Raw genomic sequence first — 16527 nt, forward strand, 5'->3', positions numbered from 1 at the left:
TGACATTCCTTCGTTAGGCAAGTGACAGCAGTTAGAATTAGTATATAATAGAAAATAAATTTCCCCAAAGAAACATACAATCAACATATATGATGTATTGGACGCAAATCACGGGTTATCAAATCACAAAAAGATTGGGGATTAATTTTGATTTTTCTCTATGAATAAACTATATTGTGAAAAGTTGGGGCGAAATTGGAATTTTTAAAAATAAGTGAGGCATGTATTTGAAATAAAAAAGTTTCTCTCTCTCTCTCTCCCTCTCTCTCTCATATTGTGCCAACTCATAATAGGCCAGTTGTACCTAACATCCAGCTAAGCCAAGTAACAGTTACTTCCCTCGAACTATAATATCTCAACCACCCAATTCCAGAACTTCCTACTCTCTCTCTCTATATCCCTCCGCCTTCCATCATCTCAGTCACAGGAAATTTGCCATCTTTGAGCTTCCCTTTAAGGTTTTGAAATATTACCATATTTGGCCAATACATGGCAGACGAGGAACCCAAAAACGTGGAGCCCAAAGTTAGCGGCCAATACATCGCTGACGAGGAACCCAAAAAGGTGGAGGAGGCCCAATCGCAGTCGGAGCCTCCGCCAGCTCCGGCCCCAGAACATGTTGAACAAGTTTCCAAAGATGTCACCGACGAGAAATCCGTAATTCCACCTCCTCCTGCAGAGAAGCCTGATGAATCCAAAGCACTTGCTGTGGTTGAAAGTAACATTCTCTCTCTCTCTCTCTCTAGTCTTTTTCTTATTTTAAAAATCATTTTTTTGCTTAAACTTATAATCTTTGCTTTATGAAAATGATTTTTTTTTTTTTTTTTGTATTTTTGTTTTTACTTTTCGTGTCTTTTTGCTTTTATGCTTATAGTGATGTCTCTGTCTACTTGTAATCAACTGTTTTTAGCTTGACCTTACCACTTGTTTGGTTGATGAGAAATGAAAAGAAAAGAAAAGGAAAGGAAAATTTATAGGCTTATCTTTAGGTGTTTACAAGGATTCTCCGCTGTTTAATTAATAAAAACTTTTAAAAGGGTAACGGGTCGGAGCACGAAGCGAGATGAATCGTGGGTCAAATTACAGATTGAGTACGAACCAAATTGGAGCTGGGTAGGCGATTTTGGAGAACTCGGTACAATGGAGACTTTTGTTGCGTCGAATTGTGCCGACAAGTAAAGGCACACACACTGACACCGGTGGTATAAAGGCAAATATTGACGACAAACAAGTGTAAGTTGGCATTGGAAAGTGTATGTTGTCCATAAAAAGGTAGCCAGACCCGAAATTGCAAAGAGGAGCGTTGGCGGCTGAAGCTTTTGGTGGTGCGTGAGAGTAGGAGGTAGGGCTGGCTATTGATGGATTGGCTTTTTGTCGGGTCGATTTATGGGTTAACTTTAATATTACTTATTTAGTCCTAAATTTTGATATGACCCATTTAAATTAGTGAGCTTTACAATTTGCAAATTGGTTTAATAAACAAGTAATAGTGTTAGATAGGTCGTATTTGGGTTGGCTCAAACACAACCCATATATGAATTTAAATAAAAAAAATTATATGATTTTATAAATTTTAAAATGAATTAAAACCTTCTAGGGTTTTGTTTTTAATTGAAAATAAAAAAAGTTAATTTATTTGGTTCCACTCGAATTGACCCGAATATAAATATATAAAGTATTAATTTTGTTATTTTTAAAATTAAAAAAAAAAAAAACAAAAAAGATACTAAAAGTTGAGGGCATTGTCGGCTCAAGCTCACAAAGGAGCAAGACGCAGAGTGTGACTGAAAGTGGGACGCCGGCGGGTGTGGAGAGTAGCCGTATGAAGGTGACTGAGACGGATGATAGATTGACTGTCGCATTAGGGATACGTGAGGTGTGTGACAATAAATTAAAGGAGGTTGGATGTTAGGTTATTAAAATGCTGGGGGGGGGGGGGGGGTATGACTCGATACCATTCATTTCATAGTCGATATAAAGCTTTTTTCTTTTGTCCACACAAGTGGGGAGCGGGAATTCAAACTAGTAACATCTGCTTCATGTAGCGTGGTTCCCAACCGATCGAATTATCATTGAGGACCAATATAAAGTTTTTGCATCAATGTTCATTGTTTACAAAATTTAATGTAATATTATTACAAATTTTGATAGATATTGTGTAAAGCTTTAGGGAGGCTGCTCACTGATCCTGATAGATTAGACCACTATTTTTTTTTGTATGGAAATCTAAGAATTTCATGGATTAAAAATCACGAGCATAAAGCTCTTACAAAGCAAAGCAAAAAGATTTTACTGCACAAAACATAAAGTTCTGCAAAAATTTTAGCCACATGCTATGAGGTTACAAAGTCATATATACAAACAAAAATTATTATATTCAGGTGCTATATATTACTTCAATTTTCCACTAACCCATGTACAAATACAGTTAAAGAGCAGATCTGTTTTGCTCTGATTAGACAACACTATCTAAGTAGGGTAGGTAGCCATTTCCCTATATTTTTTTGGGAGGGATTAAAAATACAACTATTTAAGGAAGAAAAATCGTTATTTGGTACGTGAAGTAGATATATAAAAATAGTCTTATACTTTTATTAGATTGAGATTATTATGTTAAAACTCATTGAACAATACTTCAATTTGAATATGTTATTTGCAATATTTGTATATCGATCTAATTATGAATTTGTTTCTTCCTAATTCATAAACAAAGAAAAAAAAAATTAATGATCAATACAAGTACAACTAGTCAGTGACAGTGATTATGCGTATAAGATTCGAGAATTATATATTGCTTCCTATGAATCTTGTGAGATCGTTGTATTGATATTTTATAATTATTATATGACCATATAACTTCTATTCCAATTATGAGTAATCACAACTATTCATTCACCTTCTATCTAACTATACATCTTCTAACGTTTTGTATTCAATTTATTGTGAGATCTATTCAACTATCTCATTATTATTATCTTCAATTATGAATGGCTTTTCAATGTCCTTATAGAGATGATTGTCATTACTGATGTGAGTTGAATCTTTAATACTTCCATTCTTCTTTATAAGTTACCTATTTTTCTAAAACAAAATGATGTTTCCAGAGGCTCCTGAGCATGTTGAAGAGAAAAGTACTGAGGGTTCTGTAAACAGAGGTAAAGAGAAAAGTACTGAGGGTTCTGTCAACAGAGGTAATCTCAGATCTTATTGTTCCTTTCCTTCACCATGTAACTTATCATTACAATGAATAATTAATTCAGAGTTTTCTTCAGATGCTGTGCTTGCGAGAGTTGCAACAGAGAAGAGGCTATCACTAGTCAGGGCATGGGAAGAAAGTGAGAAGTCGAAAGCAGAGAACAAGTAAGAAGAAAAAAAATAAAAAACTCTCTGTGATTTCCATTATGCTTCTTGGATTCTTAATAAGTTGGAAGCCAATTCGATAGCTAACCATAGAAATGAAAAACTCTCTGTGATTTCCATTATGCTTCTTGGATTCTTAATAAGTTGGAAGCCAATTCGATAGCTAACCATAGAAATGAAAATCTTTGAAAAGGGCCCACAAAAAGCTGTCTGCCGTTGGGGCATGGGAGAACTGCCAGAAAGCTTCTATAGAGGCTGAGCTGAAAAAGATTGAGGTACGACTCATTATTCATTCTGTCAAAGATCCTGAAGTATTTACTGTTTGTATTACTTCATATTAATTATTGTGGGATTTACTAATCATATGCTCAATGATGAATATCATAAATCTTAAGAGTAAAATGCACCTATACCTTTTATGATTTAATGCAATTCCATTGGCATCTCCTGGGTATTTAATATTTTTTTAAACACACCCCATTTTCGTATCCAATTGTTTGCATGAAAATATTTCACAGAAAATGCATGTGATCCCACAGTATCCAATTATTCTAATGTGACTAATTTTCATTAAATTTTCGACAGAAATTGGTTGAGATAGAGTATATTGTTTTGATATTCAACTTTTTATGTGAGCAGGAAAGATTGGAGAAGAAGAAGGCTGAATATGTGGAGAAAATGAAAAACAAAGCAGCTCTGATCCATAGATCAGCAGAAGAGAAGAGGGCAGTAATTGAAGCTAAACGTGGGGAAGATCTTCTCAAGGCAGAGGAAACGGCTGCAAAATACCGTGCCACTGGAACTGGTCCAAAGAAGCTTCTTGGTTGTTTTAATGGCTAAAAGCCTCAGGTCTGGTTGAAACATGTTTGAATTATTTGTAGTTATTCTTGGGTTGGACTTCATTTGTTTATTTAATATTTGGTGCTTGTGTATATGGTTGTACAACGCTAGTTCGTTGTTGTGTGTTACAGTGGTGTATTTGTGTGTAAATATACCATTCGAAGAAAAACTAATTTTAGTTTGCCAAAACAAAACATGTATATTGTATTATGGAATCATGAATGTTCATTGAAACCATTGTGTAAGATTATATGCCAATGATTAAATAACAGAGCTTTGAAAAAATGGAGTCCATCAGGCTTTTATACATCCAAACCTTTATAAACAGAGGATGGAGGAAGAAACTACATGGTCTGGAAGTTGAGGAACCTTGAAAGACAACAACTTAGTCGATATCATATATTCTTGAAGTAAAGCATCTCCGACATAGCACCACTTCATATCTATTAAATATTCTAGTCTGTTCTTTCCTGTAGACTGATATGATCATTAAGCAGCTGTAATCAAAGAGAGGACAAGTTTTACTCTCTTTTTCCTTAGTTTTTCAGAAAATCATGAGCTATATATGTGTGAAATTAGGAAACCAATCTATCTATTACCTTAAAAACTACTGCTCTTCCCATGGTTTGGCGACCACACCCCATGCAGCTCAAGACTGGGGAAGAGGCAATTTTAGTCACATCTACTGTTGAAAAACATCATCATCACCATCTGGGAAATCAAGCAGCAGCTCTAATGCTGTATCAGAAGAGTCAATGAGATCATAAGAGGTGAGAGAATCTGAGCTGCCCACCATGTCGTCTACGCTTGGTCTATAGCTATCTTCTTGCTCTGGAGTTATGTTGGCAAAGGCGCTGCTCCTGATGTTTTTTGCTCGTTCTGTGATATCTGGACCTGAACCACATTTGGTGGGAGAGGATTTTTGAGAGACAGGGCTTTGACAAACTCCACCATCTTTTCCTCTGATCTTCTGAAATGATTCTCCAATTTCAGAATTCCATAGACGCAGGAAGTAATCAGAGTCATCAGTCTTTCTTACTGATGATGATGAGTTGAGCAGTGATGATTCCATTGACAGGCGAGCCTCAGCCTCAACTCTGGCACTCTCCCACTGTACCATGTGGCGGGTTGAAGGGTATTCAGATTTGACATTGATTGGCTCAGCTTTGGAGGAGAGCTTGTGCAGCCATGAGCCATGGGCTGAGCTAAGGAGCCGCTTCTTTAAATGGGTGTTCCAAAAGTTCTTAATCTCATTGTCTGTTCTTCCTGGCAATTTTAATGCTATCGCAGCCCATCTACAGCCAAAGAACCACAAGGTCGAAATCATGAATCCATGGAAAGAAGTTTCAGAACAAAAAAAAAAAAAAAAAACAAAAGGCGTATATATACTCACGGTTTGTTTGGCTTTGAAAACATAAACACAGATTTTTCTATGTTTTCGAATTGTAATTTTTTTAAAATCCGCTCCCAAGCGATATATTTTTTTACGATTTGGTACTTATTTGCCTTAAAGATTTAAAAGCCTGGAGTTGAAGTCATGGGTTTTTCCTACTAGAAACAGGGAGCTAGTAAACATGGTGGTTGATGCATCAACATAACATAACATCACTTTCTTCAACATACAGAGGGAGATTACTCATGTATGAGGCTATAAGGCCTCGAAGATTGGGGAGCAATTTAACAAACATTTTGCAAATATATAGCAAAACCACCAAGGAGAACAAGAGAAAATGAGAATGACGGCTGTGTCTTACTTGTTTCCAAGCATGCCGTGAAGCTGAATTATGGTATCCTCTTCCTCGGGAGAAAAAGGACCGCGTTTGATGTCGGGGCGGAGATAGTTTATCCACCTAAGCCGACAACTCTTTCCACATCGAAGGAGACCTACACAACAACATCATGCTTCTTTACTTAAAATTCTGATAATAAAAGGATTAACAAAAGATTATTTGTAGGGTTAACAAACTCAGAAGCATAATCTACTTTTAATCCTGTTAAATTATTGATTAAACTAAAATTTTTTTTATTAAGTTAATTTTTTGAAAGACCATTTTAATTAAATAACCGAAAATTATAACTGCCACATTTTGTTCTTACAGAGGCACCCAAATTAAAGTCCGATCGTGACCATGAAATATGCAATTATTATATATACAAATATAAATGAATGAAAATGTCATGAATCATCTCAAACGTGTCAAAATGACAGAAGATTCAACTGCATGCCAGTCAACCAAAACATGAATAAAATAATAAACAATTAATCAATTGGAAAATCTCTCTCTCTCTCTCTCTCTCTCTACACATTGAACAATAAAAAAAAAAAAAAGAGCGAGCTTTGAAGAAGAATGTTATTTACCCTTTACCCAGCAAAATATGCATTCAGAAAGCAATTTCCCTCAAATTACAAGCACATTAGAGCATCATATTAACATATGGAGGGAAAGCATTGACAATGCAAATTTTCCTGAATGAGAGGAGAAAGCTTTTACCTTCAAATGCAAGAAATGAAACTTTCCAGAACACAAACCAGATACCATATCTCAATGCCAAACAGATAAACAAAAAAACAAAAAAGAAATGTCAATTTAAAAAGAAAAAAGAATACCAGCATGCTTGGGGAGGGTACGCCAGCTTCCATGGCCATGCTTGTTGATGTAGTGGAGCAAGAGCTGGTCCTCTTCCGGACTCCATGCCCCTCTTTTCACTCCATCCTTGTCACAACATGGCGCCCTTCCCATCTTTCACCAGCTAGCTACCACCTCATTCACAAAGCCACCCACTTCGCCTACTTTAATAAACTCCAACCAGGCCCACGGATTTATGTTTTTCCTATGTTAAGAGAGTCGGAGAATTTAATCAAAGTGATGGGATATCTCAGTGGAATCCAACGGCTATAAATGCCCATGAAATGTGTGTTTGTATGTGTAGGACGATCGGGTGGCTGCTGGCCCCAGCGTTGCATTTATTTTGTACTTTCCCCATCGATCATAGACTGCCGAGTTGAAAATTGCATTTTTAATAGAAAAAGGAAATTTATTATCAGAACCAAAAGGACACAGAAAGTCCCAGAAAGTCCATTGCTCTGTTTGGTGTCATTTTTTATAATTTACAGATTTAATAATAAATTTATAATTTTTTTTAAAAAAATTTTATGTAGAAATAGACAAAAAAAAAAAAAAAATTTGAAAAAAAGAAGAAGAAGCATTTCTCTGAGTCACCTGAGGGGCATAAAATCCCATCGAGTTATGGACAAGTTTGACTGGATTGTAGTCACGTGGGAAAGTGGGATTGTTTTGAAAAACATTGACATCTTGTCTGTGGAGGTGTCGAAAAATCAGCTAGCTACGTCTGAGCACCAGTAATTGCAGTGCAGGTGGTTATGGAGGAGCGATATCAAGGAAGGAGTCAGACAATTGTGGACGTGGCGCCAGCTCCGGAGTTTCGTTGTGGTTGGAAAGCGATTTTTCTTGGCGGAAATGCCCAGAAGGATTGCCTGTAATTACGATTGCGTATTCTGATGAGCATGTAAAACAGGACTCGAGTCTCTCTGTTCAATATATATTGAGTTGCAAGTTTATCGACAGACTTTGTCGGCCTGTCTCATTTAGCATTAGCCTTGTTAAGCTTTTATTTAATTCAAAGAGGCTCTAAGCTCTGCTCCTTCGGCTGATTGTTCGCATCGGATCTTAGGTTATCTACTGCACTCCCTAAATAGGGTTCTTTTCACCTTTCCCTCACGTTACTTGTAGGCTATCGGCCATTGAGGAATGCTTAGGCTTAGAGGATGGTCCCCCTTTCTCGCGTAAAAGCGATCAGAGTTCGAACACGCTGCGTTGTTCTTTGTAATTAGAATAGGGTCTCAAAAAACCAGGAGGAGTTATTGCTTTGGCAGCCAATTAAACCAATTCATTGAAGATCTCTTTTTTTTTCTTTTTTTCTTTTTTTCAAGGGCATTGACGTCATTTCACTTCAAGTTGTAATTTAATAAACAAAAAACGTGATTTTAAACTAAATCCCAGAAAATGGATTATTTGGAATTATGTTTTTAAAAAATTACAATTTGAAAACATAGAAAATCTTATTTTCAAATTGCAAGCAATAAGGTGTTTTTTTGAAAACACACAATTTTAAAAGTTAAACTGCAATTTTAAACGTTAAACTGCGATTTTTTCAAACGCTTAACCCTTCTTTTTTTTTTTAAAAAAAAAAAATCACGTTTTCAAATCGCACATTTTAATATCACAATTTTTAAAATTGCACCTTTTGAAATCGAAAGCACAAACAGACTGGAATTTTCTTTGTTAGATTATATGTTTTTGCAACCTTTGTCTTCAAACTTTGACATTGGTCTCTCCTACGTTGGTTATTGAATGTGAGTCTAGATTAGACTCATATATTTTAACTCAATATATAGTCTTATTCCCAACATGCGTATATGAAAGAAAAGATGTAAGAAAGAAGAAAGGAAATAAAATTCTTGTGATACTCAAAACTGTTTGTCTTGTAAGTTCTGCCAACCCTTTTAACAAATCTAGCCTTTCTCCACCGGCCATGGTTTCTCTTGCACACCCAAGGAATAACTTCATCTCCAAGTTATCTCACTTCCTTTCCCCCCCTTTGCCCTATAAAAGACATTTCATTATTTGGGGTTTTCTAATTCATAACAATCTCCTAGGAAATAAATGGTCAAGCTAACAATTGTTGGAAGGGTTAATGATGGGTTGCCTCTCGCACAAGGGCCAAGGTATTTGAACGAGGAAAATGGCAACAATATCTCATTTTACAAGCAACAAGCTGAGTTCATACTCTCAGAAATCTCAAGAGGAAACTTTGCTCCTTCCAAGATGACCATCCTCGTGGATCATCACTCCTTTAAGTATCCCTTTTTATTTTCACTTAATTTTCCTTTTAATTATATTAATTATTTCTCTTTTTTGGTTGCAACAACATTGTAAATAAAACTAATTAATTAAAGAGGCATAATTTATATATCTATTTAACTTATTCTTCCAACTTTAAGCTTCTTGGTAGAGAATGGAATCGTCTTCATCACATTGTGCGATTCTTCATATCCAAGAAAACTGGCTTTCCATTATCTACAGGATTTGCACAAGGAATTTGACAAGTTTGATAATTGCTTAATCGAAAAAATTACAAGACCTTACAGCTTTCTCAAATTCGGTAACTTTTTTTTTTGGCTGTAATTTTAAATAATTTTATGTTTTTAATTATCCATACACTAATGGAATTTGTTAAAGCTAATTTGCTTCGCAGAGAGCATTATTGGGAATGTTAGAAAGCAATATATTGATACAAGAACTCAGGCCAACCTATCAAAGCTTAATTCTAACAGGAAACAAGATTTAGATATTGTTACCAAACACATATCTGAAATTTTACAAGGAAGGAGAAATTCAGGTGATATTCACTTTCACATTTATATATTTGTCCTTTACTTGAGTTTGTTTGATTTCTATATTAATGCACATGAAGACACATACGGCATGCATATTATTGTCTTATATATATTGCCAGAAATATCGGAAAGTATATCCCGGAAACCTCGAAGTACTCCCTCCTCAATTTGGGGGTCTCCGTGCCTTGAGGTATGTCAGCCCATAAAAATTTACGATAATTACTTATTTGAATAAATTTTAGGTTGTTCGGCTCTCAGACAGATAGGTCCCCAATGAAAAAGGATCCTCTCCATTTTGAAACGGAGAGGAGTTGGTTCATTCTTTTTAAAATGACAATTTTACCCCTCTAAAAGCAAAAAATCGGTTCCTCTCCATTTTCATTTAGGATTGGCTTCCTTCTAAATAGGGTCTCTTACATTATCAGTCTAAACTTCTAGTAATTCGAACAAATAATTGTTGTGAATCTCAATCCTAAATATAGCACAATTTTTAGTTCTCTTAATCAGTCAATTTCCTCTCCTACACAGGCAATTGCCTTGAAATGGACGCCAATCACAATCATTGTAGTGGTGGTTGTTGTTCTTTTATGGGCTAGCTTTATACTCACAGACAACTTCACAAGTTCAAGCTTATAAAAAAATTGCTAATGTCTGGATTTAAAGGAGCTATACGTTTGAAGTTCAGCACAGATATCAGGCGCCAAGATCATTCTGCAGCTTCACAATTTCGAAGAACATACCACAGATGTGTCCTGAAGCTTTGTAATAACTTAAGATGATTGAGCAAATCATGTTTCTGATTGAATTTCAGTATGAATTTGTGAAAGATAATGTAACTTTGTAGAATGCATCATTCAAAACTTAGGCTTCGTTTGTTTCGACGTAAAATATTTTCTGAAATTGGTATATCTATGATGACTATTTTATCAGTTTTTTCTTTTCTTTTTTTATTAAAAAAGAAAAAAAAATGAAAACTTCACTTACCCTCTATACTTTCGCGCTTTTTGCAAACACTTTCCATTGTTCAAAAACTCTCACTTTGGTGTATCAAACTTTCGTTTTGTTCCAAATACCTCCCTACCGTTAGCTTTTGCAGTAAAATGAAATGGTAGATTTAGTAAAAGACCTTTATACCCCTATTTTTTTTAAAAAAAATTCCAAATTTACCCTTATTTATAAATAAAAATTATTATTATAATTATTATATTAAAAAATAAAAAATATATATATAAAAAAGTGACGTGGATCACAAAGTGACCCCGGGGTGACCGGAGGGTCACAAGTGACCCACAGTCACTATTTTTTATTTATTTTTAAATATATATAATAATAATAATATGACCCGTGGGTCATAATACGAGTGAGTTAGATCCACCGGTAAACCCACAGGTCAGGATTTTTTTTTTTTAAATAATAATAATAAATAAGGGCAAAATTGAAATTTCACACCCCTCCATTAGGATTTCATAGAAAATCCTAACGGAAGGGGCAAAGTGAAAGGAAACGAAAGTTGGATACATCAAAGTGAGAGTTTTTAAACAATAAGGGGGTGTCTGCAAAAAGCGCAAAAGTATAGGGGGATAAGTGAAGTTTTTCCCAAAAAAAAAAAAAAAAAAAGATTCATTGTGTTTGGGCAAACTGTAATTGATGAGAAAGATGAACAAGTCTTCGAGTTATATATATATATATTCTCATCGTAAGAAGTCCTAGAACGGTAATTTACTAAGCCTAAGAACATTGGGCTATTCTATAAATTAAAGAAATGGGCCTTAAATTTCATGGGGCAAAAGGCTTGAATATTTAAAGTATAATGGACCATTAGGATTGGAATTGGACTAATTCTTGAAGGTTGAACTCTGGTCCAATTCAGATTGGGAACCACCTTTGCTTTTTGTTTTTTTTTTTTCCTAAGCAAATAAGAAAAGAGTACAAAAAATAAAACATAAAAAAACGAAAACCAGTTGAGGTTCCCAACAACAAAATCAAAACAGAAATACAATGAAAAAAATAAACAAATAAGAAATAAGCTAAAAAATGGTTCTGTTCTCTAGATCTTGGTCAACGGACCACCTTTGCTTTGCTTGGTTTAATGCATTGAGCTACATCAAATTTCTTGGTTGCCCTTCATGCTTTGTGAGAAGTTTCATTTGAGGTGGTAAGAGAGAAGGGACAAACCCACATTGCTCATAAATAATGGTGTCTCGCTTTGCTTAAGTGCTAATAAAAGTAAGCAAGATGTAGCCTATAAGGCTTTGTGTGTGGATATTAAGGCCTCTTATGTACTATCATATTTCTTAAGTATTGAAAATACTTTGTTATTGGCTCATATAAATAAGCCTCCCATCGGATTGTCCCACATTGCTTATGTATGAAAGTATGAAAGTTTCTGCCTTCTATATATTGAGGCTGAGGCCTCCTTACTATATAAAAGCCAAATGAAGAAAGACTTTCATACCTAAGCAATGTGGGACATCCTTAAGATGAAGCTTACTTATATGAGCCAATAGCAAAGCATTCTCAACACTTAAGCAATGTGAGACAATAACTTAATATGATAGTACATAGGAAGCTTTAATATATAAAAGCCAAAAGAAGACACTCCCACACATAAGAAATGTGGGACAATCAACGAGGGGAGGCTTATTTATATGGGTCAATAGCAAAGTATTCTCAACACTCAAGCAATGTGGGACAAACCAACATTACTATTCTCTAACATGTTGAGGTTACTAATCAAACGACATCGATGGTCACCCAACCTATGATTGCATTATATGTTAAGGGACAATCAACCACCAAGAAAGTAACATGCTTGGGAGCTGTTCCCATAGTAACCGTTGAAATAGAACCAAGTGGATGGACTCTGTCTCCTGCAAATCCGACTAAGGGCCGTTTTGCCTTGGCTATGATTTGCTGCAAAATGCTGGAAGGCTGCATCAAGCAGGGATTCTCTGGCCATGCATACTCCATTCAGGAGGGCAGAAAGAATCATATTCTCATCTTGCCCTTCCACAATCAACAATTGAAGCTCAATTGTTGATATTCTCTCATCTTTGGGATTTGGTTGAATTGAAGGATTCTCTAGTAAGTGGAGCTGCGTCATCTCTGAGATTACTCATTCATATATTTTTTAGCATGCAATTATCAAAATTCCAACGCTCAAGAATCAGTTGATCGTACACCAAATTCTTAACCAAGAGCACCAACAAAACAAGGGAGATTAAGCTTAAAGTAGTTTTCGTCATGGGTCCAATGGGGTCAATTTGATGCTTAAGTCAGAATTTACTTGAGAGAAGAAAAGTGAGTTAAAAGAAGAAGAGAGATTGGCTAAAATTGAACCTACCTATGAATAACCTTGTTCTCTCTTTATGTTTTTTCGCATATTATTGCTTAAGGGAGAGCTTCTGAGGGCTAACAAAATTTTATTTTGTCGCCCCCACTTTGTTGGACTTACATTCTTCATTCCATGAGAATAACGAAATGCCAGTAGTCTAGATGGCCGGGGCGGAGATATTTTTTTATGTCATGTACACTCCTTTTTTTTAATCAAGCTAGGATTGGTCAACCTAATCAGGCTAGCTAGCTCCGGCCGACTTAGATCAGGTTGGGTTCAGCTAGCTGGCCAATTTTGCTAACTGGACCATGCCAGCTTAGATCAGGTTATCTTGGACCGGTTCACGGGGTTGGAAAAGCATGTTTATGTGAAATTCCTCGTGTGGTACACCAGCTTTAAAACAGATTTTTAATTTGAGGTTTTTGGACACGTTCACGTCATTGTAAAAGGGGATCCAACTTATAGCAGTGTTTATGTTTTAACTTCTTTTGAGAATCATTACAGTAGCTTTAAAAAAATGTTTAAACAATTTGCAGTTTGTCATCTACAGTGATTGCTTCTTGAATTTCTGCTTTGAATCCTAGCCTAAGCTTTTTATGTAACTATTGTGTGAATACTGGGGGAATTAGACCCATAATTAATAGGAAAGAAAGCTCACACATTAAGGACCACATGTAGAAGCTTTCAATCACATTATTTGAAATTAAATACTGAAAGAAAGAAGCACAAGTTGTTGGGCATTGTATTAGGAAACAAATGACTAATTAAGGGTGTCTTCAAAAGCAACTCCATGGAAGAACAACCATTAATTAAGCTTATTTGGTCCCCCCAATATTTCCTCTTTTCAGATAATTTGTAGTACCAATTTAATTATTAGAAAAAAACAATTAGAATTGATCATTCTTCCTTGAAGCTTGGCCTTCCTTATTAGTACATTACACTATTACTCATGTTGAAATCATTGCATACATTAACATCACCCCCGGAGATAAAATCAACGATCCCATTTCCTGAAATTTGATCTTCGAACTTGAACTGTGAACTGAACATCTCAGTAGCCGAACCCTCATGAAACCCGCCACTATACGTGCCATCACTCGACAAAAAACCATGCATTGGAGTGTATTGCAAGTTTGAATTCTGAGAAATCAGCCCCTCATCTGAACTTGCAAAGCCCCCACCATTAACATGGTCTAGGGAAAGCCATTCAGAGAACAAAAGCTTTGGTAAGAAGCTACCGCGGTTAGCCTCCTTGGGGAAGTCGGAAGTTTGTAAAATGGATTGATGGTCAATATATGTTGATGACTTTTCCATGTATTCAGGTGAATCGGAATTTGGAACTCCGATTCTAGCCTTCTTGGGAGAGGGTGATGAATCCATTGTATCTGAGCTTGAACTGGTATACCGAGTTGTGGTGTTAGGTTCCATTTCTTCAACTTTGTTCACTTTCTTCTTCAGATATGAATGCCAGTAGTTTTTTATCTCGTTATCCGTCCTTCCAGGTAAATGTTGTGCTATCTGAGACCACCTGCTCATTTGATAATTCAAGGTTATGATTACAAAATCCGTCATACTTCAAGTTTAAGTGAACTTCATTAGGGTCGAGACTAATGAACAACTAATTAAATAGAAGCAACATTTTCGTTCTGTGTGCTATTTCCAATAGCGTCGACTCTAAATATTAAAGTCTGACGCTAATAGTCTACTACTTAGCATTTGCGTGATCTGATCAATAACATCGACTATTGGACTTAGTTGTGGTTATTGAGCTAATTTTTTGTTGTGATATGTATCATGCATGGAATCCGGCTTACAAAATAACAGCTTGTATGCTGTAATTTAATCAATGGTCAAGATTGAATCTCTCTTTTATTAAAAACTTCTAAAAGTAAGTCAACTTTAAGATTCAATCTTAACCGTTGATTAAACTACATCATACATGTTGTTATTTTAATAACAGCATGTAAGCCGAATCCTCATGCATGGATCCAAAATTATTCCCTAGTGTTTGCATCTCTGACCATAGAACTATGAATGTTGTGATAGATTTTGAAGCATTAAAAACCTATTTTAATTAAAACAAGAGAAAAAAAGTGCATCAGTCTCGCTTACTTGTTGCCCAACATTTGATGAAGGGTCAGGATTGTCTCCTCCTCTTCTTTGCTAAATATCCCTCGCTTTAATCCTGGCCTTAAGTAGTTAATCCACCTTAATCTGCAGCTTTTTCCATTCCTCTGTAATCCTGTGTGTAAAATTTAAGTTCAAATCTTCACTTGGATATTTCCTCATCAATTAATTCAAGTAGAAATTTATTATATTTTGTCTTTTAAAAAAAAAAAAAATAATAAAAGGTGGATGTACATACATTATCATCATTTTTTATTTTTTATTTTTTATTTTTTCAGACCACCCTTTCGGGTTTTACCACTCTTTTGTTGTTGTTGACTTGACATACTATATATATCGTACCCTACTAACTTCCAAAAAGTAAGTAAATTATTAACTGATAAAAGTAAAAGCTAGTGTAAAACTTAAAAGTAAAAGTGTTTATTATAAAGCTCCGATAAATAAATAAAAGTTTAAAAAAAAATTAAAAAAATTGCAATGCTTTCCACCTCCTTAAAAAACAAAAACACCAAAAGAACAAGCTTGTAACACGTTTAACAGTACTCAGCAAGGGACTTTGGAATTAAATTGGCCACTTGTATTAATATATTTCGACGAAGCTACGAAATGAATAAGTAAAGGGTGAAAAAGAAAATAATCATGTTGAAATGGAAGCATAAAATGGGATTTAATTTTCTTCGTAATTATGACCCATGTGAAATTTTATATGTGAACAAATTTGAAATATATATATGCTGGAGCCATAAAGCCTTCGTCCATGTATATTTAGATTAGAAAGAAGAAAGATTATAATTATCATGAATTATACTAGGAAATATGGTGCCGTTGACGGCAATGTGCTCGACGTGATGAAGGTGTATAGCAAACTAAACTTACCGGCGTTTATGGGGACGGAGCTCCAGCAGCCATGGCCATGTCTGAGGATATAGTTTCGGAGCCTTTGATCTTCTTCAGGCGACCATAAGCCCTTCCTGTGTTTTGGCTTTGGCTTGTCTGATGGCTTGAACCCCATTTTGCCTATTAACAGAATTTAAGCTTAACAACACAGCTTTTATGAGCTTATTTGTGTATTTTCTGTGTTTCTGTGAGAGAGAGAGAGAGAGAGAGAGAGGCGCGTGTCTGTGATGGGTTATGGCGAGGAGAACAATGGGCAGCCAATCATGAAGACTTTGGTATTTAAAGCAATGATTAGTTGAAATCTGCTCCTTTTGAAAAGAAATAGGATTTTTTTTTAAAATTTTTTTTTTTATATATATTCTTTACTTTTTGACATGTCCACACAAAAGAGGAGTTGAGTGATTCGAACGAGTAATTCTAGAAGTCTCTTTTGTATTCATTTTAAGTTACTCCAAGAATGATGTGACTATTAAAATCATTATTTGATCAAAATCTAATAATAATTAATCACAAGTTCAATGGTAATTTTAATAGTCACATCATTCTTGAA

At 35.2% G+C, this 16527-nt stretch overlaps 4 protein-coding genes across 5 annotated transcripts; 2 read left to right on the forward strand and 2 right to left on the reverse strand.

The window, feature by feature from the left end:
* Positions 1–368: 368 nt before the first annotated feature.
* On the forward strand, positions 369–4445 carry LOC132180462 (remorin-like). The gene is made up of 5 exons (XM_059593295.1): positions 369–718; positions 3105–3191; positions 3273–3360; positions 3554–3635; positions 4000–4445. The coding sequence occupies exons 1-5, from the start codon at positions 490–492 to the stop codon at positions 4198–4200; spliced, it is 687 nt and encodes a 228-aa protein (XP_059449278.1). The 5' UTR covers positions 369–489; the 3' UTR covers positions 4201–4445.
* Positions 4446–4570: 125 nt separating this feature from the next.
* LOC132180459 (transcription factor MYB17-like) lies at positions 4571–7038 on the reverse strand. Of its 2 annotated transcripts, XR_009440158.1 has the most exons (4): positions 6809–7038; positions 5955–6084; positions 4800–5495; positions 4571–4697 (listed from the first exon to the last, which is right to left on the reverse strand). XR_009440158.1 is itself a non-coding variant. In XM_059593293.1 (3 exons), exons 1-3 carry the CDS (start codon positions 6939–6941, stop codon positions 4883–4885), a joined length of 876 nt encoding a protein of 291 aa, XP_059449276.1. In that variant the 5' UTR covers positions 6942–7038; the 3' UTR covers positions 4571–4882. The 2 variants fall into 2 exon arrangements, 1 of the variants encoding a protein (XP_059449276.1); XM_059593293.1 differs by having other exon boundaries at positions 4571–5495.
* A 1847-nt stretch (positions 7039–8885) lies between these two features.
* Positions 8886–10350, forward strand: LOC132183436 (25.3 kDa vesicle transport protein SEC22-1). Its single transcript, XM_059596872.1, has 5 exons — positions 8886–9079; positions 9224–9384; positions 9478–9621; positions 9739–9809; positions 10148–10350. The coding sequence occupies exons 1-5, from the start codon at positions 8886–8888 to the stop codon at positions 10253–10255; spliced, it is 678 nt and encodes a 225-aa protein (XP_059452855.1). The 3' UTR covers positions 10256–10350.
* Positions 10351–13816: 3466 nt separating this feature from the next.
* LOC132180461 (transcription factor LAF1-like) lies at positions 13817–16196 on the reverse strand. Its single transcript, XM_059593294.1, has 3 exons — positions 15957–16196; positions 15066–15195; positions 13817–14481 (listed from the first exon to the last, which is right to left on the reverse strand). The coding sequence occupies exons 1-3, from the start codon at positions 16090–16092 to the stop codon at positions 13881–13883; spliced, it is 867 nt and encodes a 288-aa protein (XP_059449277.1). The 5' UTR covers positions 16093–16196; the 3' UTR covers positions 13817–13880.
* Positions 16197–16527: the final 331 nt, after the last annotated feature.

This window comes from Corylus avellana, chromosome ca5, assembly GCF_901000735.1.
Source record: "Corylus avellana chromosome ca5, CavTom2PMs-1.0".
In the NCBI taxonomy this organism is placed as follows: domain Eukaryota; kingdom Viridiplantae; phylum Streptophyta; class Magnoliopsida; order Fagales; family Betulaceae; genus Corylus; species Corylus avellana.